We start from the raw sequence: 25,195 nt of genomic DNA on the forward strand, positions 1-25,195 counted from the left end.
TTTTTTTTTTTTTTTTGAGACAGAGCCTGACTCTGCTGTCCGGGCTAGCATGCCATAGCATCAGCTTAGCTTACAGCAACCTCAAACTCCTGGGCTCAAGTGATCCTCCTGCTTTAGCCTCCTGAGAGGCTGGGACTACAGGTGCATACCACCATGCCTGGCTGATTTTTTTCTATTTTAAGTAGAGATAAAGTCTTGCTCTTGCTTAGGCTGATCTCAAACTGCTGAGCTCAAGTGATCCTTCTGCCTTAGACTCCCAAAGTGCTAGGATTATAGGTGTGAACCACTGTACCTGGTATATGCGTGTATTTTTGTAAGTGATTATAGGCAATTCTATAATAGCAAATAATGAATCCCCATATAGCCCTCCTTTATCTTTACATGTGGGAGATTTCATTTGAAACCTTGGTGGCCTTCTGGTTAGGGTAAGGCATAGATTTGTTTGTTAATTTTTCTTATCCTTTTTACTTGTTCCTGCCTGGGTTTAGAGGAGGCAAGAACTATGAGTATAGAATGATTTTAGCAGAAACTGCAAGTCAGATTGTTTGAAAGTTAGAAAACAGATGGGCTAGATTAGACTGCTTTAAGATCTCCTAAAGTCTAAAGTCATAGGTGTGATTACTGAAAAATTATTTTATTCAAGGAAATGCAAGGGCCCAGACTGAAGGGAAGTATTTGCTCAGTGAATGTTTTTCATGCTGCTTAAATCTGTTTGTATTTCTCTTCCAGTTTTTAAAAACCCTACACATGACATGCATATACATTCTTTGTACAAGAGTTGAATAATATGCAAGTGTATAAAGAGTAAAATGTAAAAATATGCTTTCATCTCCTCCTCTGGTTTTATTCCCTTATCAAAAGGTCCTTACTATTAAAATACTGTGTATTTTTCTGGTCTTTTTTCTTTGGATTTAGACACACACACACACACACACACATACACACACATTTTAACTTAAGTGGGAGCATGTTATACCACTTTAATGCCTGACTTAACTGATGATATTTTTTCAGATATGTTCTATAATATTGTTGCTACCTTGGATTTTTGTCCTTTCTTTGCATGTAGTGCTCATAAATTTCTACTTTTGTGGGTGCAGTGAACCCTGTCCAGGTGGCAGACACACTGAAAGCCCTGACTTCAGCATTATAGAGTGTATTCAGTAACAAAAACTTTTATACACCCTTAATATTTTGAAATTAAAAAAAAAAATTTCTACTTTTCTGTGGATGTATATTTATTTAAACTTACTACGGAAAATATCCAAACCTGAGCAAAGAAGATAGACTAGTGGGGTGAACCCCGTGTACCCAGTCCAGCTTCAGTAGTTATCACTTGAGGCCAGCGTCATTTCATCTGTGCTCTGATCCATCCCCAAACCCCACTAGATTATCTAAAAACAAATCCCAGCTGTTACATCATTACATCTGTAAATATCGCCACGTGACTCTGCCTGAGACAGCTTTTTAAAAAACATAACTAACTACAGCAGTATTATCATACCCAAGAAAATTAACAGTGACTCTTTAATGTCACCAAATTGTCACCAAATATCTAGCCATTGCTTACATTTCCCTGTCTCATAAATACTGTTTTACAGTTTGTGTTCCTCAGCGAACAACTGAGGATGCCCAGTAGAATTGTCATCTTTTTATGATTTTGTTTTTTGCAACGTGAAGTTTTTCATTTGAGGAATTTGCAGACCTGTTAACATGCATGGTAAAGGGAAGCAAAGGATAACCTTGCAGCCTTCCTGCGTTCGGGCGCGTGAACGCTCAGATAGCAGAAGGGGAGAACTGTGGGAAGATATGTGGAGAGTGGAGGAGGGTGGCAGGGAGGCTGTGGGGGGGAAGGCTGAGTGGCAGAGGTGACCTGGAGTCAGGAAGTCCTGCAAAGTGCTAAAAATGCTGGCCATCACTTCAGGTGATACAATGCTTGGCCTGGCATGATCTGATCATCGTATTGATACTTTTTTAGCTGCAAGTTTTCTATCGCAGCTTTGGAACTGATCTCTGATTTGGGGATACACACGGGAAAACAGATTGTGCAGCTGAGAAATCCACTTTTCAGTCAATGTGAAGCACATGTTCTGGGAAGCAGGGGATGCTTATGATATTTTCTCCATTATAATATAATGGAAACCTTAGCAGAAGAAGATATGGTGACTTCAAGTTGAAGTGTTGTCAGTAGCAAGGCGGATGTGAGGCTAGTTTGCAGTTTGACTAATTGCAGTCATGGTTCTTTCTGAGATCACAAATGGAGATTACAGGTGTGAGATTGTTGATGCTTTTCAGATTGCTGCTTTCCCCACCTTACACCCCCCTACCCTCCAACTGGAACAGAATAACAAATCTGGGGCCCCAGGGACAGAATAACAGTAAAAGTCAGTGTGATGTATACCTGCTTCCTTTCTTTCTACAAACACACACGTTTCTCTGGGGCTGTGGGTATAATAGCCTAATCATCCATAACCCCTGGCGTACCTGGACTGCCTGGTGCCTGTATGTGGGATCCGTGTCTGCTGCTCTGCACGGCCATGGGGCCCGTATCAAGTCTGCTTGCTGTCATGGTCATGGAACCCACCCAAATTCATGTTGGATAGATTCAGTGCTTCGTGCTAATCAGGAAAAATAAGACCGTATGTTGGTGCGAAGGATAGTCATTACATTTCACAGAGTCCACTGGCAGCTGGAGAGGTTTTTAGCTTGCACATTACCTCACTCACCAGTTCTTGGTTTCATGAAGCTTAAACAAACAGAGTGGGATTTCCAGGAGTGGCTTGAAAATCTTTGAACTTAAACTTCACGTTAGAAGGGAATGTAGGCTGTCATCAGGAATGTAGGCAGGGAGGGGATTGGTAGCAATCAGTATTGCAAAAAATGTGTTTTCTCTGTTCAGACCTTTTGACTCTGACTATGCAGTGTATGCAACTGGCAAAACTCTACCCCAGAAAGTGACTTCGATGGGCTTGGGGCCGTAGGGACAGAATAACAGGAAAAGTTGATGTGGTATACACCTGCTTCCTTTCTCTGATGAAGTGTTGTTGTACCACTTGCTGGATCCAATTAAAACCGCGTGGTCACTGTTTTCTAACTAAGGAGAATAAAATATTGCAAACAAGCTGCAAGAGAAGCATGAGGAGTCCAATTCTGGGTTCTGCTTCCTGCATAGGGAACAAATTGGATTAATAAGACTGAGTAGCTGGAATGAACTGTGGGAGCTGATAGAGGCTGTGACTGACATGTAGCTGTGGGACAACAGTGGAAAGAATTGCTTGGGGCAGGGATTGAAGAGAGGTTGGGGTATGAGATATGAGATGTGATATCATCTCGTCCCGGCCCATTGTCTCCTGAGATGCCAGTTACTGGGTTGGTAAATTACTGCCTCAGGCCAGTCTTCCTATGCAAACCTGTTATTATTCCTTTGTGGTTCATGTTTTTAAGGATGAGGTATGACTTGGGAGAGGTCAGTAGGGTCTGAAAGAGGTATCAGAGGGGCTGTCTATAGGATGTCCTTTGGGCAGTGATGTGTTTTTGAAACATGGGAAGTAAGGTAAGACTATTTAGGACCTGGGGGAAGGCTGGTACCTCTGGGGTAGAAGCCAGCTGGTATCTGGGAGACGGGAGTGTAAAACATTTTGAACACTGTTTTTATAGAAAAGTGACTCAGTAAACATTAGCTATTGTTGATACTATTGTATTGTTTAGACTCAGTAATTCTTATCACTTTCCACAGCATTTATCAGACTGAAGACCTTCTTTCTCATCATTTGACAAAATCCTTTGCTTTTAGGGCCCTTTTGGCTGGTGGCGGCTTTTCTACGTGGACTTACCGGCAAGGCTACGATGTCAGCATTCCTGTCTACAGTCCACTGTCAGCTCAGGTGGATCTTCCGGAGAAAGGACCAGGGTAAGGTGCAGTCAGCACAGCCACCTGCCCCTTTACAGAATCTGTAAGATGCTGGGAGGGTTAGTGTGGTGAGTGTCACAGCAACTGAAGCCTCAGTTACAGGCTGGGGTCCTTGAAGCTACCATCTGGCCTTGCCCCATTCCAGTCTTAGTTATCTTATCAGAAATCTGTGTGGCATCCTTAATTCCTTCCTATGTTAAAATAGTAAGTTCTGTTGATTCAGTATTTATTGTTTTAAGTTGATTGAGGGTACAGAGAATTAGTTTATACTGTTTGCATTTGTTAGGTAAAGTCCCTCTTATAATCGTGTCCCACCCCCAAGATGTGTGCCCGTGATTGGATATTCTGAATATTCCTTAGTTCTGTCTGGTCCCTGTCTCCTTTGCCTCTTCCCTACACCACGTGACTGTCAGCTGTGTGTTGAATTGTGAAAACAGCATTCCGTTTGGTCTCTCAGCCTCTATCCCTGGCTTCACGTTATCCTTAGATAAAGCCCAGACTCCCTAAAATGTCTTTCAGGGCTGTCATCTGAGCCCCATCTCCATCTGTAGCCTTTTGTCTGAGAACTTCTTCTTTCAGTTCTTAGAACAAGCTTTGCTCTTCCCCTTTTTCTGGGCTGCAAACACACCTTCCACTGCCTGCGGATTGTTTTCTTCCTGTCAGTCTAACATCCAGCTTATCCCTGATGTCTGCACGTCACACCACCTACTCAGGATGAAGTGGAGGGGACTGTCTTGGCCTCTGGACTGGCTCTTCTGCTCTGTACTCCCAGGCAGCCAGTAGGTCTCCTGGTGTGACACGAATAATGCCCTGTTGTAATGACTTGCTCAAGTTGTATCTTCTTTGGATTTTTGGATTTTGTTAGGTGCAGTGATACTGAGGCCAAGTGTTTTTGTTGGTTTTAAGTGACAGGGTCTCACTATGTTGCCTCGGATGGCCTCAAACTCCTGGGTTCAAACAATCCTCCTGCCGCAGCCTCCTGAGTACCTGCCGTTGCACCTGACTGTTTTTTAACTGCCACACCCTTAAGTGCCTGGCGCATAGTTGGGCTCATATTTTAATATGTAAGGGAGTAAATGAAAAGGGCTGATAGCATGGATATGGAGGACCTTCTGTCTAACCTTTTTTTCCTGTAGTCTTATTTAAAAATTGTGCTATTTCATGGTGAGAATCTCAGTGAACTTGAGATGAACATGATCATAAAAGCATTCTTTACTTGTATGAGAAGCAGTCGGGTACAAAGGCAACTGATTGATAAATTGCAACACTAAAAATATCATACCAGGTGAGATTTAAAAACCCACCCATACTATTTGGTCTCAGAAATGAGTCTCGTAGTAGTTCACTTTGAGAGCATTAGGACCATTCTCTAAGCATCCCGAACTTCCCCGTAGATACCTTTATGGACTCTTTGAGAAGAATACTTTTCCTAAGAGAAGACATTTCTGTCCTCTGTGTGTGTTCTATCTACCACATGGCCTGGGACCAAATTTTGAAACTTACATTAGCCATTTATTAGCAAATTTTGTTATTTAGACAATATGTAAAACTGAGGTGAGCTTGAGACATTTTTTCTCTATCCTTAGGCAAGCATATGAAGAAAGACTGAATGGGCTTGGCACCTGTAGCTCAGCGGCCAGGATGCCAGCTTCATACACCAGAGCTGGTGGGTTTGAATCCAGCCTGGACTTGCCAAACAATGACAACTACAACCAAAAAAAAAAAAAATAGCTGGGTGTTCTGGTGGGCACTGGTAGTACCAGCTACTTGGGACGCAGAAACAAGAGAATCACTTAAGCCCAAGAGTTTGAGATTGCTGTGAGCTGTGATGCCACAGCACTCTACCCAGGGCAACATAGTGAGACTCTTTCTCAAAAAAAAGAAAGAAAGAAAGCCTGAATGGTTCATGAACTCATTACTTAGATCAGCTTCCTAGATTTTTCTCTTTCAGTGGGCTCCCAGAGTTGACTTGGTCTATTTTATTTTTTAATTTGAGTTTATGTACCATAAAATTACTCTTTTAATGCATACAGTTTGGTGGTTTTCATATGTTCACAAATTTGTGAAGCTATCATCGGCACTACTACCAAATTCCAGAACGTTTTATTAGTCCACAAATAAACCTAGTCCCCATTAGCAGTCACTCTTTAGCTCTGTCCCTAGCAACAATAAATTATTAATCCACTTTCTCTCTGTGTGGATTTGCCTGTTCTGGACATCACCTATAAATATAATCATACAGTAAGTAGCCTTTTGTAGCTGTCTTTAACTCAGCATAATGTTTTCAAGGCTTATCCATGTTGTAGCATGGAATTAGTACTTCAGTTCTTTCTTGGCTGAATAATATTTCATCTATTCATCAGTTGATGGGAATTTGGGTTATCTCTATTCTTTAACTATTGTGTATAATGTTTCTACGTATATGCTTGTGCAAGTTTTTGTGTAAACCTGTGGTTTCTGTTCTCTTGACTATGTACCTAGGAGTAGAATTGCTAGATCATAGGGTAACTCTATGTTTAACTTTTTGAGAAACGGCTAGACTTTTTCAAGGTAGCAGCGCAGTTCCCACCAGCAATGTAAGAGAGTTCCAATTTCTCCACATCCTCACCAACACTTCTTATTGACTGTTTTTAATTCCCCCCATCTTGGTGGACGTGAAGTAGTATCTCGTATTGATTTGCATTTCCCTAATGACTGATGTCGAATATCTTCATATGTGCTTATGGCTATTTGTACAATATCTTTGGAGAAATGTCTCTTTAGATCATTTGCCTATTTTTAAATTGGGGTATCTTTTTATTGTAGAACTGTAAAAATGCCTTATATATAGCCCAGATGGTAGACCTTCATCAGATATATGACTTGCAAGTATTTTCTCTTATTCCATAGATTGCTTTTCATTTTCTCAATAGGGTCCTTTGGTCAGTAAAATTTCGTAACTTTATCCATTTTTGCTTTGGTTGCTTACGCTTTTGGTGTCATATTTAAGAAAGCATTCTCTAACCCAAGGCCATGAAGATTTATACTTATGTTTTCTTCTAAGAGTTGTATAGTTTTAGCTCTTATTTAGATTTGTGGTTCATTTAGAGTTAACTTTTGTATGCTGTGTAAGGTAGGGGTCCAGATTCATTCTTTGCTTGTGAATATCCAGGTGTCCCAGCATCACTTATTGAAAAGACTGTCCTTCCACTGTGTTGTTGGTGCCCTTGTTGAAAATCAACTGGCCATAAATACACGGATTTATTTTTATATTCTCAATTATGATTTATTGGTCAATATATCTATTGTACGCCAGTACCACACTTTCTTGATTACTGTAGCTTTATATTAAGTTTTGAAATAGGTAAATGTGAGTCCTCCAACTTTATTCTTCCTTTTCTAGGTCTTTATGACCATTCAAGGTCCCTCGCAGTGTAATCATTTTTGTTATAATGTCACTTAAATAAGTATAAATAAAAAAAACTAACGTCTTGGGCAACAACTACAAAACTGAAACAAATTTACAAATTAAATGCAGACATCTACAAAACTAATAACATTCAGATTAGAATAATTTAATTTGATAGCTGAGACTGTTTCTTTGAAGTGGATTGCATCTTTTTTTTTTTTATTAAATCATAGCTGTGTACATTAATACTGTCATGGGGTACAGTGTGCTGTTTTTATATACAATTTGAAATATTTTCATCAAACTGGTTAACATAGCCTTCATGTCATTTTGGATTGCACCTTTGAGGTGGATTTGGAGTTAATGACAGATTCATCGGGATTGGTATGCCCATACTATTATGTGCGGGGTGACAGGTACTTTTCCTTACCATGTTTTCTATTTGAACCACCAGGAAGCTTCTCTGTCTATGGTACATTGTGAATCATTTGTCTTCATATGGTACAGATACATGATTCAGATTCTTTCCCAACATTTCATTATGAAAATTTCCAGCCTGACAGCAAAGTTTAAAATTTTTTGCAATGTATACCCACTACCTGGATTCTGTTTGCATTTTATTACACTTGTTTTATATGATTTACTTTCATCTTCTCTTTATTCCATTACCCCACGAAATACAAACCTGGACATTGAATCTTTTTTAGCAGTATTCATCATTAAATGTGAACAGAAATATGCCTATATTCCCTTTTTTGATTACCATCAAATGAAAATACAAAAATAATTCTTATGGAGAATTCATAGACTAGAGATACTGATACGGTTCAATGCCCTGTTTTGAAGTTAGATTTTTATAAATTGAGAAAGGGTGATCTGTGTGAGCCCAACTGGTATCCTTTAGGACAGGATACGTTTCTGGTATGTGCATAGGATCTTAATTAGGAGTATTTATGTAGCATGAGGTATAAATAACGGGAATAAGTAAAGAATTCTCTGCTTGCTCCTTCTGTGAGCATTTACTTAAATTCAAATTACTTATGTTATCACAATTTTTCTTTCCTCTTTTCTGTCTTTTCTTTCCCTGAAGTTGTTCTAGAAATGACTTAGTTCAGTTCACTTCAAGTTGAGCCTTGATCAAAGGCCTGAATAGTATTGGGGTAGGGTGGTGATTCTCAGTGGGAGAAGGGGAATGGTTTTGTCCTCCAGGGGACATTCAGCAATATATAGACATTTCTGACTGTCGTTATTATAGGGATGTGTCAGGGTCTACCCAAAAGCACCTCCAGTTTCTGTGGCTTGCCAGGAGGACTCACAGGACTCAGCATATAACTGTGTTCACGGCTGTGATTTATCACGGCAGAAAGATGCAAAGCTCAGGAGAGATCAAAGGTGCATGGGAGGAAGTCCAGGGAGACCAATGGCAAGCTGCCAAGTACCCTCTACCAGTGGAGTGGCACAGGATGCCCTTAATTCTCCTAGCAGCAAGTTGTGACAACACTTGTAGGATGTCATCTATCTGATGGGAAGCTCCTCAGAGACTCAGTGCCCAGGACTTTTCTTGGGAGCTGATTGTATAGGCTGTCTCTGCCTGGCATATGTCAAACTTCCCATACTCCCAGAAGGAAAGTGTATGTTCAGAATAAACCACATTGTGCAAAGAGTTGGGGTGCATTGAGCTACTCTTACCAGTTCTGGGGATGATAGGAGCTTTCTCTAAATCTAAATTTCCATGTGCCAGCCAAGGGCCAAAGGACAGCAGGCAGGCCTACTGTTTTTCACATAGCGCAGTCCCCAGCAACAAAGAAGCACTGGGTCCCAGGGTCAACAGTGTTGCATTGAGAAACCCTGGGGGAGGCGGGGGGGCGAGCATGTGAGGGACGGTCTGTCAGGACAGCTGCTGCCTCTGGGCCTCTGTCCTTCTCAAGTATATCTTTCTTGAGACCACTTAAACTAAACTCTTTTATATTTTCTTGCTAATATAATGTAGCTCTCATTTGTTGGTTTATGAGTCTTAATTCCATTCAGATTTAATCCAGGGAAGAAAATACTGCAAAGAAAAGATACAGTGAAAGTAAAATAAAAGGGAACAAATCATTCCAAGCAGTAAAAAACATTTTCAAATAATTGAGTTTCAGGGTTTTAAACTATTACATTGGTGGTGTTTTCCTGGTAATTTAATCTTTCAGATTTTTATGTATAATTTGATGGAAGATCTTTAACTAGCTCCTTTAAGGTTTCAGTTAGTTTCAGTAAAGTTCTGTGGTTCAGTAACCCCGTAAGAGCATCCAGAAAGGTAAAGGCTGCATTGGGCGTGATCCTGCCACTGCTGGCCAGTGGATGCATTTCTATAGCCTGGCTCAGGCCCACGCTCTCCATTTCCCTGCCAGCTTGTAGTCTGGCTCTGCACTTGGTGCTGTTACTTTTACAGAACCCTACAGCCTCCCACAAAGATAAAGAAAAGACTCGCCACTCTTATAGGAACTTGGGAGAAGGCAGTGGGGGGCCCCTCATGGCAACATTTCGAATTTGTTGCTCTTTGTGAGAGTTGCTGTTTAAGGGAATTCCCACATGTCTTGAGGGCCCGCACAGAATAGCAAGAGCTTTGTTTTTATTTTTATTTTAAATCTCTCTCAGTATTTCTTCAATGGGAAGCTGAGGATTGTTGCTATTGATAGCTTCTTCTCACAGCTGTGTTGGCCTCAGCTGGAATTCTTGTCATTTTCCTTCTGAAAGAAACAAAATTGGGAGTTTACAACTGTTACTATGGAGGGAGACTTCAAGTTCTCAGCATGGTTCTGCTTAAACTTAGATACCAGCACTGCTGGGAGGAAACATGAAAGTCATAGCTAGTAATTTTAGTCTCTAAAAGAAAAACAAATCCACCTGAAAATTTTGCTTGCTTAAAACTAAAGTGGCCATGTTCCATCAACCGTCTTTCAGGTCAGGGAGAGCCAGCATGTAGTAGGGGAAGATTTTTAGACCCCTGTGTACATTTGCACGTTTCTGTTGAACATGGAGTAGCAGTAGGGTGGGGATCCAGCGATCCTGGTTGACTAAATGTCTGAAATAGAATTTTATTTCTTAACAGCGAAATCTAACCCAGAGTCTGTTTTTACTCAAGAGTTTCTTTGAGCATCTCCCATTAACATCTACTATATTTATTTCTCTGTATATAAGATGTAATCTATTTATGCATATTGAAAACCATGCATTCATATTAGTATCTCTAATTTCATCCAACACTGCAGGGGTGTTGTGGTTTCTCTGTTCCCGTATTTGTAACTGACTGTGGAAAATCTGGCTCCCATTATCCTTGATATCTTATTTAATTAACTATCTTCTTATATGTTATCAAAATTTTGTTGCCACCACAGCCCCTCACACACTGTACAGATGCCCTCCTCATCTCCACTAAGACTCTGATCCCCACATTGTGCTGCTGTCTCCCCCGGCCCCCAAGCACAGATACCTTCCTCAGACTTCTTAGCTTCCTGCACTGGGGTGATGCCGTCATTGGTGTCATCCTCCCCTCAACTTGGGCACTCTTCTTAGCCAACCCAGGCTCTCACCCTCCATTCTGGGCTGCTAGATGCCCTCTCACCTCACTGGGTCTCCAGCATCCCATGCTGGGTTGCCACAGCTGTCCCTTAGGGAGAGGTGCTCTGAAACCTTGCACCTGTCCACCTCACTGCTCCTCCCCCAAGCAGAAGCTCCCACCCCACTAGGGCTTTGACGTCCATGTGTTCTTTCTCCTCCCCCATCCCAACCATGTAGAAATGCCCTCTTCCAATCTGGGGCTTCTGCATGGACACCACCTCCACCCTTCTTGAATTCTCATATGTCCATTATTCTGGCCATGGAGAGCTCTAGCTTTGTGCCATCAGCTCTATGTAAATAGAAAGACTCCAGAAACATCCATGAGCTCCATCATACAACCAGGGTCTTATGAATTGGAAAGACCTTTTGAGATCATTTAGCTCTATCTTGATGCAGGAGTTTACACTATCACTTTTTAACGTTTTCTGACATATATTGAAAAACTTATCACCTCACAAGACAGTCCATTTCATTGTCAAATAGCTTTAATTGTTAAGGTGGCTTCCCTGCTTGTGTTGTGGGTTTGATTATAAATTTTCCTCTTGTTTAAACAGAGAAGTTTGATTCAGAAATTATTTGAAAGGTGATAGTGTTCACTTTGAGGTGAGTGCTCCCTGCGTGTGATCTTGCCATTGCTAAGTCATCCTGAAAATTAGTTTCACAAGAGAAAAATTATCAAGGCTCAGAGCTGGGAGTGGGATCCAAAAGTGTATTTCAGGGTCTGTCTAGAAGGAACACTTTGGGTTGTAAATATTCAGCATATTGTTTAATAGATTGTAATTTAGGAGGAAATTGGCCAGGAAAAAGGAATCAGTCTGTACACCTGATGCAAACCATTTCCCTCATGGTTGCTGTTGCTGTTCTCTCTCTTTTCTGCCTTCACTCACCCTACTCTGGCCTCGGGATCTCAGCCACCTCGTGGGTCAGCTCCATCCATCAAGTAGAACTTTCTGTGGCCAGGACGTGGGCTCCATTTGTGCTTTCAGGTAGCCATTAGTCACATGTGGCTGTTGAGTACTGGAAGTGGGTCTAGTGTAATGGTGGAATTGAACTTTAAATTTTACTTAATTTTAATTAGTTTAAATCCAATGGCCTCATGTGGCTAATTGCTATTGGACAGTGAAGTTCTAGGCAATCTGCTAGGCCCTTTTATTCTGACCTGCCATATGGCAAATACCATTTTTCCCGTAGTTCAACAGAATAAAGGAATCACCAGAAGAAATGGTCTTGAGGGTTATAAGCAATCTGGCTGTGGTATCTGTTGCTCTGTTCTCTGGAGTTTATTTTGCTGATCTAACCAACTAGGTGGGTGTTTTCCTTGTTTACTTGTTGCTTTATGTGTTTTGGACTGGAAGCTTAATGCTCTGTCAAAGAAGACAACCTTCTCAGTTAGGGAATGATTATTCTTCAGCTGTGGGGATATAAATAAAGTGCTTCTGAGCTAGAACCTCCAAATAAGTCTAAGTAACTAAGGAGGTGTAACAATTACCCTTCCTTTCTCTTTGAAGCCAAAAGAGAGAGAGAGAGGAATTCACAAACTCTAGATTTTAGGTCCTTTCTTACTCACAGCTGGATTCTGGCTTGCCTGGTGCATCACCTGTGTGGTGCATCACCAGTGTTTTCCCTGGTCAGTACATCTTTAAGCTGAGTTTAAGTGTGTACTGCTTCTGGGTGTGGTGGAACCTGCTCTATAACAGTGATTTAACAGTGATTTTTACTGGTCTCTCAGAGCCTGGGACCAGAAATGTTCTGGATTTTGGAGTATTTGCTTTGTATTTTGGGTTGAGCAAGCATCCTGAGTCTGGGAATCAGAAATCTGAATTGTTCCAATAAGCTTTTCCTATGAGCATTAAGTTGGCGCTCAAAAGTTTTGGATTTTGAAGCTTTCTGGATTTCAGATTTTTGGATTTGAGGTGCATAACTTGTGTAGCCTTGATGCCCTGTACCCTCTCTGCTTGTGGGAGTCTTGCCTTCATGGAGGGAATGACTTACAATCCGGGCTCTCCAAACTCTGCCCCTTGACTTTAGGCTTTAAGATGCCTCCCATGAGATCTGTGTGACCCTAGATGCCTGGAAATCGTTTCTTTCCCCCTATTTTCTTTTACACTTCCTTACAGTCCAGAAGTTAAGATGTTTCTTGTTTTGGTGAAGACCATTTTTTCTCCTTCCTGTTTGCAACTATCAGTTCGGTCTTCCTCCTGTTCACGTGGGCTCGATGGTGGACTCTTTCCCTGGAGCCTCTCCATGGCATAGGAATGCCATCCGACAGCCAGCAGCAGTCTTTCACAGAACTCCCGGGTTGGACAGCGGCGCCGCCCATTGGACCTGCCTGGAACCCTTTTTGAGGATGCAGCCCGCTTCCTCAGTTGCTTTTCAGACCAGAGACTGAGATATAACAAAAGACATAACATGATGTTCTTTGTAAATGATCAATCAACTAGTCAGTTTCTCTCTTTATGTAAACATGAATTTATGCATACGTTTTAAGTTCGGCATATTATGAGCATTAAGAATTCTTCCTAAATACAGTTTTTTATGATTGCATGATATTTCAACATGAGTGAATCGTACCTTATTTTCTTACAGCATACATAGTATGTAATATGTTAAATATTTACAAATGTTAGAGAGTGTAACTTCAAAAAAATATCAGTGGACATCAACACCAGTCAGGAGTCACTGCCCTCAGTTTAATGTCACCGTGTGTTCTGTCCTGACTGGCATTCCAGCTGCAGTTTTCCAGTCCCCTGTTTTTCTCCCTTGTAGCCCTCGGCGGTACTTCCTCCTGTCCTCTCAGATGGGTCTCCATCCTGAGTACAGAGAGGACCTAGAAGCCCTCCAGGCCAAGCACGGAGAGTCAGTGTTAGTGCTTGACAAGTGCACCAACCTCTCAGAGGGTGTCCTTTCTGTCCGGAAGCGCTGCCAGAAGCACCAGGTCTTCGAGTACCCCCAGGTGCTGCAGGTAAGTGTCGCTGCTCCGTTCTCTCTCTCAAGGATCGGCAGAGGTCATTCCCCAGGGGGAATTTGACCCCAGCAAACTGGAGTTGTTTCCTACGTGCAACTAGAATTATCAAAGGGGGAAGAAAATGTAGTACTGCTCTTCCCTGGATTTACAGACCTCCAGGTGCTCAGATATGTGGTGTGTTGTGTTTCTGCAAAGCCAGTTGGTCTATGAGAGTTTATACGCCTTTCCAATATTCACTATACTTCAAAAATGTAAATTTTATAGATTTACAAAGAAGCCACATAGACAAAGCAGGCAAAGATATCTTGCTTTTACCCCTGTATTCATAAGCAGTCCAGAGAAATTTCCTTCTTTTAAGCGATAATTTGCATTCCTGACCATGTTGGCCCCAAGGAGTCAGCTTTCTTTCCTTGGCAGTGGACACATTTTTTGGTTGTTTTTACCATTTTTATTTTGTTGGTGTGCTTGCCACCCTTAGCATGTCCTACCAGACCTTTACTTACATCATAAGAATGGCTGTACTTCTACAGTCGTAGGCAAAGCAGTCCCTCTGGGGATGTTTTATAAGCAAGATACTTGATCTTCAAGGGCATGGGGGCTAGGAAAAGAGAAATTGAGCTTTGTTCATTTAAATATTTAAAACACAGGTTAGTTCAAGGAGAAATATCAAGGAATTAGCATGATTTGGGGGGGACGAGGATCTCCAGAGAGCTAGCCCATACTGAGATTGTTAAAATACTTTTCTGAAAAAGTCCTGCATCTTATATGGAATGTCTGACTGATAACAGTGATGATGTGAGCGGGAGCATTTATAGCAGTAACCTTCGTCTAGACAGGAAAGTGGTTATCAGAATGTGCGTCCACATCTGGATGCCGGCTCTTGAGGTCAGGTGGGACTTTCCACCTGTGCCCCCGGGTGCCGTGGCAGAGTCTGTTCTTTCACTCTTGCTGCCGTTCTCATTTATCCCCAGAGGAGTTTGGAATAGTGGGTGTGTTTATAATATTTTCTGAATTTTCTTTTTCTGTAGCTTTATAGATAATTGTTTTTTTTTTTTAAACCTTTTCAAAAATTCTTCCGAAGGGGCAAAATTCTTCCGAAGGGGCAAAAACTGGGAGAAACTGAGTGTTAGATAATTAGAGTCTCTTCTTCTTTTGGTTTACTTACTGCAGCTATTTTATCCTGCAGATTACTCTCGTCTCCCAAGCATTTCCCACATTGAGGGGCTTTGAGGAAGGGAACAAGAAAGACATTTTTTGAGATTTTGTTTTTGGTAGATTTTATTGTTTCTAATTAGAACATTTCACTTTTAATGTCCTTCCAAATGCATTGCATAATGGCATGATTATCTTCTTTATACAAAGCACACTGCTAGATGCTATGGGGAGTAGAAAGATGAAAAGAGATTTGGTATCTTCCCCATAGGGGGTCTTCTCGAGAGCCTGAAATTCCCAGACAAAATAATTCCATTACTCAGTAGGCCAAGGTAAGAATGGTAAGCAGTGTTCAGACAATGTGCCACCCTGTGTTTACATAGTACACGAAAGCTAAAAGAAACCTGTCTGCAGGAAGTGACGTCTGCTGGATGTCTAGGGGAAGAATTGGGCATTGGTTTTGAATGTTTTCAGAATGTCATTAGTGGTAACAGAAGTAACAGAATGCCAATGGCAGTGACTCTGGGGAGTGGAAATACAAAACCAGTTGCAACCAGTTAAGCTTTTTTTTTTTTTTTTTTTTTGCAGTTTGTGGCTGGGGCTGGGTTTGAACCCACCACCTCTGGCATATGGGGCCGGTGCCCTACTCCTTTGAGCCATAGGCACCGCCCAACCAGTTAAGCTTTTTAAATTTTACAAGTGCAAGGTATTGTCTTTGGCATTTTGGTGCCAAGTATTACTTGGCTTCAACCCTTGAGGGAAGTTTATGGTTCCAAGGAAACTGGCTTGTAATCCCCTCTCTCTCTTCACACTCCTGCAGGATGCTACATTTTGTGTGGTCCTTCGTGGAGCCCGTCTGGGCCAGGCGGTACTGAGTGAAGTGCTACAAGCTGGCTGTGTCCCAGTTGTCATCGCAGATTCCTACATTTTGCCTTTCTCTGAAGTTCTCGACTGGAAGAGGTGGGTATTACCCTCTAGTAAACTCTACACTGGTGGTTCTGTGTGTATTAGAGATAAAAATTCCCTCGAGTAATTGTAATGTATACCCAGCTTTGAGAATTGCACCTGTAGACTATTTTGCCTTATTGTCCATCTGGAGGTTTGGTACATTGACCTAGAGTAGTTCACAAACTGAGACCCGTGGGCCAAATTTGCAGGCTGGCTTTTTTATAGATAGAGAGTTATAGAAATACAGCCACGCCCCTTCATTTGTGTATTGGCTGGCTGTTTTTGTGCCTCCTTGGCAGAGATGAGTGATTACAACAGAGATTGTGTGGTCTACAAAGCCTTAAATGTCACTGTCTGCCCCTTAGCAGAAAATGACTACCAACCCTAGCCTAGAACAGTGGTTTCCAACTGTAACTGCAGAGTGAACTTTAAAAAAAAAGAAGCTGGCCTTTTTCCCTGGGAATTCTGAATGTGAAAGCTCCCAGGTAATTCTGATTTTAACCCACAGTTGAGAACTGCTCTAGAATCGCTGCCAAATTTGTGTAACATACTCGCTGCGAGTGCAGAGCCTCTTTGTGAATCAAAGCTTAGGACCGTTCCCAGTGTACAGATGGACCACAATAGATCCTGCTTGCAGTTGGCTGTTAATACCATAATTAACCGGAGAGTACTCTATTCTCATGTTTCTTTTTCTCAAGACTTTGGAAATTGAAGATTATTGAAAATTAGTTCCGTCTATTTATCTCTCAGTCTTGTCCTTGCCTCAGATGCTTCATTGCTTTCTCCTCATCCAGATTTTTTTGTATCTTGATTTAAGTCTCATCACCGCATTTGAACAATTTATTCGGTTATTTATTTGTCACCCTTGGTAGAGTGCCGTGGCATCGTAGATCATGGCAACCTCAAACTCTGGCCTCAGCCTCCCGAGTAGCTGAGACTACCGATGCCCACCACAACACCTGGGTATTTTTAGAGACGGGGTCTCGCTCTGCCTCAGGCTGGTCTTGAACTCCTAAGCTTAAGCACTCCACCTGTCTCAGCCTTCCAGAGTACTAGGATTACAGGTGTGAGCCAGTGTACCTCACCCCAACATTTGAACAATTTAAGTAGCACTAATTAATTCATTCACTCACATTGGCTGGAAAGAGTTTCTGTTTCTGAGGAGGCTAGAATTTAGTAAAGAAAGACAAAGCATCGATTATGATACTCCATGGTAAATGCCATAGCAGATGTAAGTACAGGGCTGTGGAAGCCCAGAGGAGACAACAGAGTCTGACTCAGCTTGAAGGCGGACAGTACATGTTATTTTTCATACCGTAGAGGAGTGGTTAGCCACTTCCATCATTTATCTACCTATGAAAGCATTTATTGAGCACCTTTTATTTGCCAGGTACTGTGTCAGGTAAAGGGAGACAAAGATGATCAGGGCCACACCTTTCCTCTAGAAGGCTCGAGGTTTAGTGTTGGACGATAGGCAAGTAACCTAGCAGTTACCAAATCCTGTGGTGAGATGCCCCCATGACTCGCTGGGATGGTAGGAGAAGAGGGAGAGGCAACACGTGCTGTTGTTGGCAGTGGGATTGGTGAGGGCTTCTCAGGGGAGGTAACTCCCAGCTGGGTGTGGAAAGACTGAGAATCTAGATCTGCTTTGACTAGTGGTAATTAGGAATCAGTGGTGGAAGGACTTTGCATTTGAAGTCAGAATGCCTGGGTTCAGGTAATCGTGGCACATCATTGAGTCTTTTTTAAACCTCAGCTTTCCCAGCTGTCTAGCGCAGTGGTTCTCAGCCTTCCTAATGCTGCGGCCCTTTAATACAGTTCCCGTGGGTCATGACCCACAGGTTGAGAACCGCTGATCTAGCAGAAATCATTTACTTGCTTAACAAATATTTATCAAATAACAAATATTTACCTAGGTAGTAGTGTATACCAGGTGTTCAGGATACATTAGTGAATAGAACCTATTTCTGTCCCAATGGACTAGCCTAGTTGGCAGAAGGGGGCTTTAGATTTTAATAAATTAACTTATACAAATGTAATTACAGACTCTGCTAAGTGTCAGGAAGGAAAAGTGATTGTCAAGTTCAGTCTTTCTCTTGCGCACCGTATCTCACCTGTTAGCATATGCTGTGGGCTCTGCCCGCTCATCCCTCTCATCATTTCTTCCCTCATCAGCATCTCTCGCCTTCACAGTGGGCTCCAGTTGTTTTCCCTTTTCCTGTTCTTGCTTTCCTGCAATTTGTTCTAACACTTTAAATAGCATGATCCTGTTGGAACATAATCAGATCATGGCATGCCTTTGCCCAAAACCTTCTACGGGCTTTCCATCTAAGAGTAAAAGCACGTGTCTTTCTGTGTCCTACAAGGTGGCCCCTAAAGGGCTCTGTGGCCCGCCCATGTTTCTTCTTACCTCTTGTGTTCTCCATCTTAATTTACTCTGTTCCAGCCACAGTAGCCTCCTTGCTGTTCCTGGTACATGCCCGCCATGCTGCTGCTTCGGGGCTGTTCGCTTGTGAATCCTTCTTCCTGGAATGCTCTTTCCTCAGGCAGTCTCAGGGCCAGCTTACTCCCTCATCTTCCTTGTCTGATTTGTTCACTCTTATATTACCAGGGCCTGGCACATAATAGGGTCCCTATAAGTCTATGCTAAATCAATGATTAGATTTGAGTAGATAGCTAATGGAGAAAAGTATTTGTTAATGTAGAAAGGGAGTGAAGAGGAGTGCACCAGGTTGATAGAATTTCACCTGCAGAGGCCCTGCGGTTGGACAGAGCGGGGTGTGTTCAGGTGACTACTGTGGCTAGAGCACACTAGCAGAACAAAGGCAGGATAAAAGGTAAGTGGAGTCGTGAGTGGAGATAAAAGGTGGAGCTCGTAAGGCAACTCCTTTGGGAAGTTTGGCCGTGAGAAAGGGAGCGGAGGGAGAGAACACTCAGCAGAAGGAATGTGGGGCTGAAGGAGGGTTGGGGTATTGTTTCTGCTCATGGGTTATCGTACAAGGGCTTTCTGTAAAGGGCCGTATGTATGTAAATTGTTTTGCTGTTGTCTGCAGAGCATCTGTGGTTGTACCAGAAGAAAAGATGTCAGATGTGTACAGTATTTTGCAGAGCATCCCCCAGAGACAGATTGAAGAAATGCAGAGACAGGTAAGAGATCAAGTCCAAGCAGCCCCGTTGGGGAGGCGGCATGGGTGCTGCAGTGGTGGCCGTGAATGCGTGGATGCAGAGGATGGAGTGGGGGTTCTTCCTCTACCAGATCAACTAACCAGACTTAAATGATAGGAAAGGCATATTTGAGTGAGTTGCATCAAGTAAGGTTTGAAATATTAACTATCAGGGATTTGAGAATTCTGCTGAGGTAAGCCTACTGCGATTTTAGGGTCTTGCTGTGGTGGTGTTTTCAGGATGCAAAGCTGAAACTCTCTGGAAGGTGTGTAGTCATAGCAGGTGATGGTCTTGGTGCTTAAGACAACCGCAGAGGCTGGACCACGTTTAGGGCAGTGCTTCTGTGTGTCTTTGACCACAAGAATGTTGCTGGACAAACTGGCCGAGGTTCCCAGTTCAGACGGCCTTTGTAACTAAGAGGTCTTCTCCCCTTTAGCATTTGCCATTTTTCTGTCTGCTTTTCCAAATCTCTCTCCCTTCTTCTGATGTTCCTTTTCCCTGGGTGGTTCCCCAGCCCTCTGAAGTACTGCGCTGGGTGTTCCATATAGTCCTGGTTCCCCTTCTTCCTCTTAAAATTTAATTGGGCTTAAATGTCAAACAAAATGAAAAACTTATCTATGTAGGAGAGGAGCCGGGAACAAGGCTTGGTGGGTTCTCAGCATTAAGGAGGTGATTAACTGGGTGCATCCTCCTTTGCCCTGTGGCACCCCCATCTGCAGGCAGAGACAGAGAAGGTACCGCAGACTTCTGCCTGGGTGAGAGCAGGTCTGTCGCTTGGCTGTGTGGAATGGGGACGGGGGTCTTGGGCTCTGCCTGTTGCTTAAACACATTTTCCGTCTTCCTCTTGCTTTAACTCCACCTTTCCCTGATCTGGGGTTTTGCGAGGGTGACTCAGGTTTTTCTCAGCAGCTTTCTTGGCCCTTTAGCTTCAGTTGCCACTTCTCCCTCTACTTTGCAGCTTCCGCATTTTATTGCTGTTACCTTTTCTCCCATTCATTTTATCTGGGTGCTCATATCTTATTTTTAAAAATTTTTGATCGTCATTTTGTGGTTTTAGGAGAGAGTAAAAGTTATGGACGTGTTCACTCTTTTTTATTATGATACTAAACTTTGTATCACACAGTGATTAAGTCTGTAGGTTCTTGCCTCCGATTTCCTGTGCCGAGGGTCAGCCTTGCATGTTATAAACTCTGGGCCTTCTTTGAGCCTCGGTGCCTTTTGGCTTTGACAGCATTTTGGCTTTCTGATTTGAGCACATACCACAGGTTGAATTTAGCCTCCCTGTGGTTTATTCATAGCATCCTTACGATTATTTTAAGTTTTTATGGGTTTCCTGGTTGTTACTAAATTGCTGATCTCATCCAAGTTTTAGTGAATCAGAAAATTAGTCTAGAGAGTTCTAGATTTTCAATCTAATCCGTGTTCTTAAAACTTTTTAGAAGAAAATGCCCTGTGAAGAGTCACAGTGTTTGTGCTTTTTGTGTTACTTTTTATGGCATCTCGTTTATTAACATAACTAAATATAGGATCATATGTAAATTAGATACTTTTTTATACTAGATTTTAGTCTAGAAAACTTAAGAAAAAAACTGGGTGGTAAAAAGGTGCAAATTCTGTCCAGTTAGTTTTTCTATCCTTCCACATTCAAGTTGGGAAATACAATCATTTGTTTTTCAGATCAGCATACCTACTGCCTGCCGCCAGGTCACAGAATGCTCTGGTCCCATAGGAGGATAGATGGGAACCACAGCTCTGAGACAGGCAGGGCAGGTTATTTTAATTGGAGGCTCAGAATCCTAGAACAGTGAGTTGGAATGACTGTGAGTCATTTTAAAACAGGGTATTTGTAGATTAGTTGGCTTCAGAGAGACGCATTTGGAGTCCAAAGACTTGGGTTTGAGCCCTCATTCTGTCCCTATGAATTGTATGACCATAAAAAGTCACCAAAGCTCCCCAGCTTTCATTTCCTCATTTATGAAATGAAGGGGTTGGTTAAATCATCTGTCATGTTCTGTGCAGCTGTTAAAAAATGATGAAATTCTTATTCCCAGCAGTAACAATATTCGCGCTGACAACATTAATAATTGAGTGGCCATCTCTTCCCCTCCCTTCACGAGGGCCACTTATCTCCTTTGGTGGTGAGCACTTTCCACTATATCAGCTTGCAAAAGAGGGGCAGTCTTGGCACTTTCCTGCCCCTTTTCCAGACTCTGTCTCCTGCTCTCTGCTGCCCTCTTTCCTTGTGCTGCTCTCTGTCTAAAGCTCTCTGCTGCAGTGCCTCCTTAGTGCGACTGCCCTTTCTCTGAGTATGCTGTGCTACCAAAATGTTAGCAATTCTTTTCTCCTCTCCAGCCCACATCTCTAGACTGGACTGATCCTCATTAGATGTGAGATTATCTGGTTGAAGTAATTCCCAGTTAGATCCAAAGGATGACTGGGTTTAACTACCAGTAGATACCAGTAGCACCTCTCCCATAGTCGTGATGCCCGAAAATGTCTCCAAACATTGCCAAACGACCTCATTGGGGAGGAACTGAAGAGAGAAAAATTGTTTTGTTGAGACCCAGTTGTTCTATTGACGGCGTATCTCTCTAATATTAGAGAGTTCTTTATTTTATACAAAAATATGCTCTTTCCAAAATTTGCTTTTCATTTTGTCTCTTATTTACCTTCCATTGATTTCACCTAACTTTGGTAGGAAAATAATTTAAAAAATTGCATATAACAACTGACTGTGAAAAGTTCTTTCACCTTAATGAATTCTCTCTAGGGAAGTCAGATGTGGGTATTTTTATAAGACGGGTGTAAACTTTTAGGGGAAAGCCTGTTGCATCAGTAATTAGTACCTTAGCAGGTGTCCTCAAACTACAGCCCACGGGCCACATGCGGCCCGCCTAGGACATTTATCCAGCCCACTGGTGTTTTTGCCACCACTGTCTGTCCTGCTTAGCAGCTGTCTCGTCCCAGGGCCCGCAGTCCGGCCCTCCAACAGTCTGAGGGACAGTGAACTGGACCCCTGTTTGACAAGTTTGAGGAGCCCTGCTTAGAGCCTATAGATAATATGTCGGAATGAAGAGAGGGTCCGATTTGCTTGCTGTGAAACTCCGAACTAGTTTAAGGGAGCTGCATGGATAGTAGTAGCCAGCAGAGGTCTCCATCCACTTTTAAGTGATTCATTTTCCTTCTGAGTATTTAAATCTCTAAGAAATCCTAAATGGCCTGAGCCACTCCTGTGCCTCACGCTGACACACCATCCTTACAGCTGCTCTCTAGGGACCAGTTCTTTCAGATGAAGCAGAAATCGTGCTTAGCACAGGATTGTGCTTTCCCTAGATGAGACAGAGCTAAGGTTTCTGAATTGACCTCAGAAATGTGGGGTCGGATTTTGGAGAGGAAGGTATTGCAGCAACATTTTGCAGCTTAGAGCTCAAGATCAGAAAGGCTATGATCTGATGTCTGCAGTGATGACAGTCCATGTTGTGACTTGGGAATTTGAACATACTAAGGGAGAAAGACCTTCTGCCTAACAAGGAAAGGAAATTAAATTCCTCTCTTGACCTTAGTTCTGATAGTGGAGCAGCCATAAAGTTCAATACAAGATTGGAGGCTAAAGTAAGTCAGAGCTGTAGTTACGCTAAGATTTTTCAAGAAAAGTACAACCTATTCTTCTGGTATTTACTCTAGAAGACCCCTAATGAGCAGTGCTAGCACACGTGGCATTGGACAAGTTAGTGGGGGCTTATAGTGTATTTTTGTGAGTTAAAAAACAGTTTCTTAAGTTAGTAGGGGATAATAGTTATAACAGTATAAAAAGCTGATTTATCAGTTGGCCTTTTATTGTCCTATGAGCTAATTGACTAGTTAATCAATTTATTGAAGCCCTAATTGGTGCTTTTCAGGGAGAGATTATGAGAGATAGTAAGACACCTGTGATCCTAACCACAAGGGTTGTCTTAGCAGAAAGAAAGTTGAGAAGATGGTGCCAGTTTTAAAAGTGCATGAGAGATCTGAAATGGGAAGGGAGAAAGTTTGGGTTCAAGTTGTTGGGATGGATTTATTGGAGAGGTAGCATTTGACATAGGCCTTAAAGATGGGCGTTCCATCAGCCATCTCTCTTACATCGGAAGGCAGGCAGAAGTATGCAACTCAATATTTTTTAATAGTCAAATGGGACATTCATATCCCCAGTCTCCCTTGAATCACAAAGGAAAAGTGCACAGTCTAGGGTCTCAGAAGGCTGGACAGACACTAGACTATATCTTTAGAAATGTTTGTGTGGACAGGGAGGGAGGTGTAAATGGATCCCCAGTTTATCTGTTGAGTAGAATTTCCAAACATTCTTTTATTGGTCAGTGGCTCCATCAGCAGTGACCTCTAACCTCAGCCACACTAGGAGGTGGAAGTCAGGAGCCTGCCTTGCCTTTGAACTCTTCTTTGTACTCAATTGACTGGGAGCCTTTGAGGTGGCAGAAACATTCAGCATCTTCTTTTTTCTCTTGCCGTTAGCGCTTGGAGTATGTTAAAATGTTAGAATATCATTTTCTTTTCAGTCGACTGCACTAATCAGTGGGCCTTCGTATTTTCCTATTAAGCAAACAAAATGTTTGTGCTGCTTAAGAAGTATTTGAGGATATATTGGGCTGATTAGGAAAGAGACAGGAAACGTCTCTTTAAGAAAATAAAACCCCAGGCATGGGGTGCCCTTACCTACAAGGAACAAGAAAAGAACAGAAGAGGCCACAGAACAGCAAAATGTGTGTGTGCATACACCGAAGTTCACGTGCTTTATAGGAGAACCTCTGCAGTGGGGCTCTTATTTTAGCTTATTTGTGCACAGCTTAAAACCCATTGAATTATTTGGTTTTCATAGCCACAGTAGTTTAGAAGGAGAGAAAGACAAGTGAAGATCTCTAAGACAGATCGCCTGCCAATCTGATTTGAATAGAGAAGATGGAAAAGCTGTGTTTAAAAAACAACTCTCAATATATCAGACAGTTTTTCAGGCTTTACTGTATGCTGGGTGTACCACTGTAAGGTGAAAAACTTCCTCAGTTCATGGAAGTATATGTTTGTTTGTTTTACATATTTTGAATTTCTGATAATCAAAATGGGTGATATGATTACTTTGAACTTTAATATAGTTTCTATTTCTTCCCACCATATTGTTACTGATGGCGCATCTTAAAATTGTGGAAATCCAGAAATTGCTGTTGCTGGTGATGCCCCTGAATCTTTAGGCTATGGTATAATTTTGCTTAGTGCATTTATTTTTAAAATATTGGATCACGTGTAATATGTTTCATAAAGTGTTCCATTTAAAATGCTTACACTGTGTGTTTAAAAGTGTTTTGTGATTTGCTTAAAGGAAGCCCTCAGATGTCTAGAACCCTCAGTAACCCAGATTGATGTATTATCTGAGGGTCCCCTGTGCTGTGGCTTGACTGTTACGTCCATGACAGTTATATGGCAGTCTGTGTCCATTTCCCCCTCTTTCCCCCACCCCCATCACACACCAGTTTACAAAGCAGACTCTTTCAGCAGAGTAGTGAGATAGGCCATTAGAAGAGTAATCTGAATTTTTTTATGTGAAGAAACAAAGGATAAAGAGATGTGAAGTAATCCTCCCAAGACCACACAGCATGTGAGGGATGGGCAGGGAGGACACGCCATTCTGCTGTCCCACGACTTTGTTCAAACCACAGAGCCGTGCAGCTTGGGTTAAGGGTAAATATCAGGATCAACTTCCCAACCTTTCAGACTGACTGCTTATTGAATAGTCTTCTTGAAAAAGTAGTTGCCTGAGACATTTAGGACTGGACTCATCTCTGTAAATGTTGGAGAAGGAATGTGGAAGCGGTTTCGCTTCTAATTTTCAGGATTGGTATCGTAACATCTGTCATTCTCATCCTCACACCACCTACTTGTCCACCCCAACCCTGCAGCTGTGAAATTGAGAAGTTTATATATACATAAACTAGACTTTGAGGATTTTTTAAAAAACTACCAACTATTCCCTGCCTCCCCTCTCCCTGATACTCCAGTATTGACGTGCCACTCCAGGCTCTGT

General features: G+C 42.1%; 1 protein-coding gene across 1 annotated transcript in view; it reads left to right on the forward strand.

Annotated features, from left to right (window-relative positions):
* EXT2 (exostosin glycosyltransferase 2) overlaps positions 1 to 25,195 on the forward strand; it is a 147,740-nt gene that overhangs the window by 13,116 nt on the left and 109,429 nt on the right. The window contains exons 4-7 of the mRNA XM_003781248.2: positions 3,794 to 3,910; positions 13,665 to 13,860; positions 15,836 to 15,975; positions 19,017 to 19,110. Coding sequence (XP_003781296.1) covers positions 3,794 to 3,910; positions 13,665 to 13,860; positions 15,836 to 15,975; positions 19,017 to 19,110 — 547 coding nt within the window. The remainder of the gene's footprint in view (positions 1 to 3,793; positions 3,911 to 13,664; positions 13,861 to 15,835; positions 15,976 to 19,016; positions 19,111 to 25,195) is intronic.

This window comes from Otolemur garnettii, unplaced genomic scaffold, assembly GCF_000181295.1.
Source record: "Otolemur garnettii isolate 467f Iridium unplaced genomic scaffold, OtoGar3 scaffold00001, whole genome shotgun sequence".
Lineage (NCBI taxonomy): Eukaryota > Metazoa > Chordata > Mammalia > Primates > Galagidae > Otolemur > Otolemur garnettii.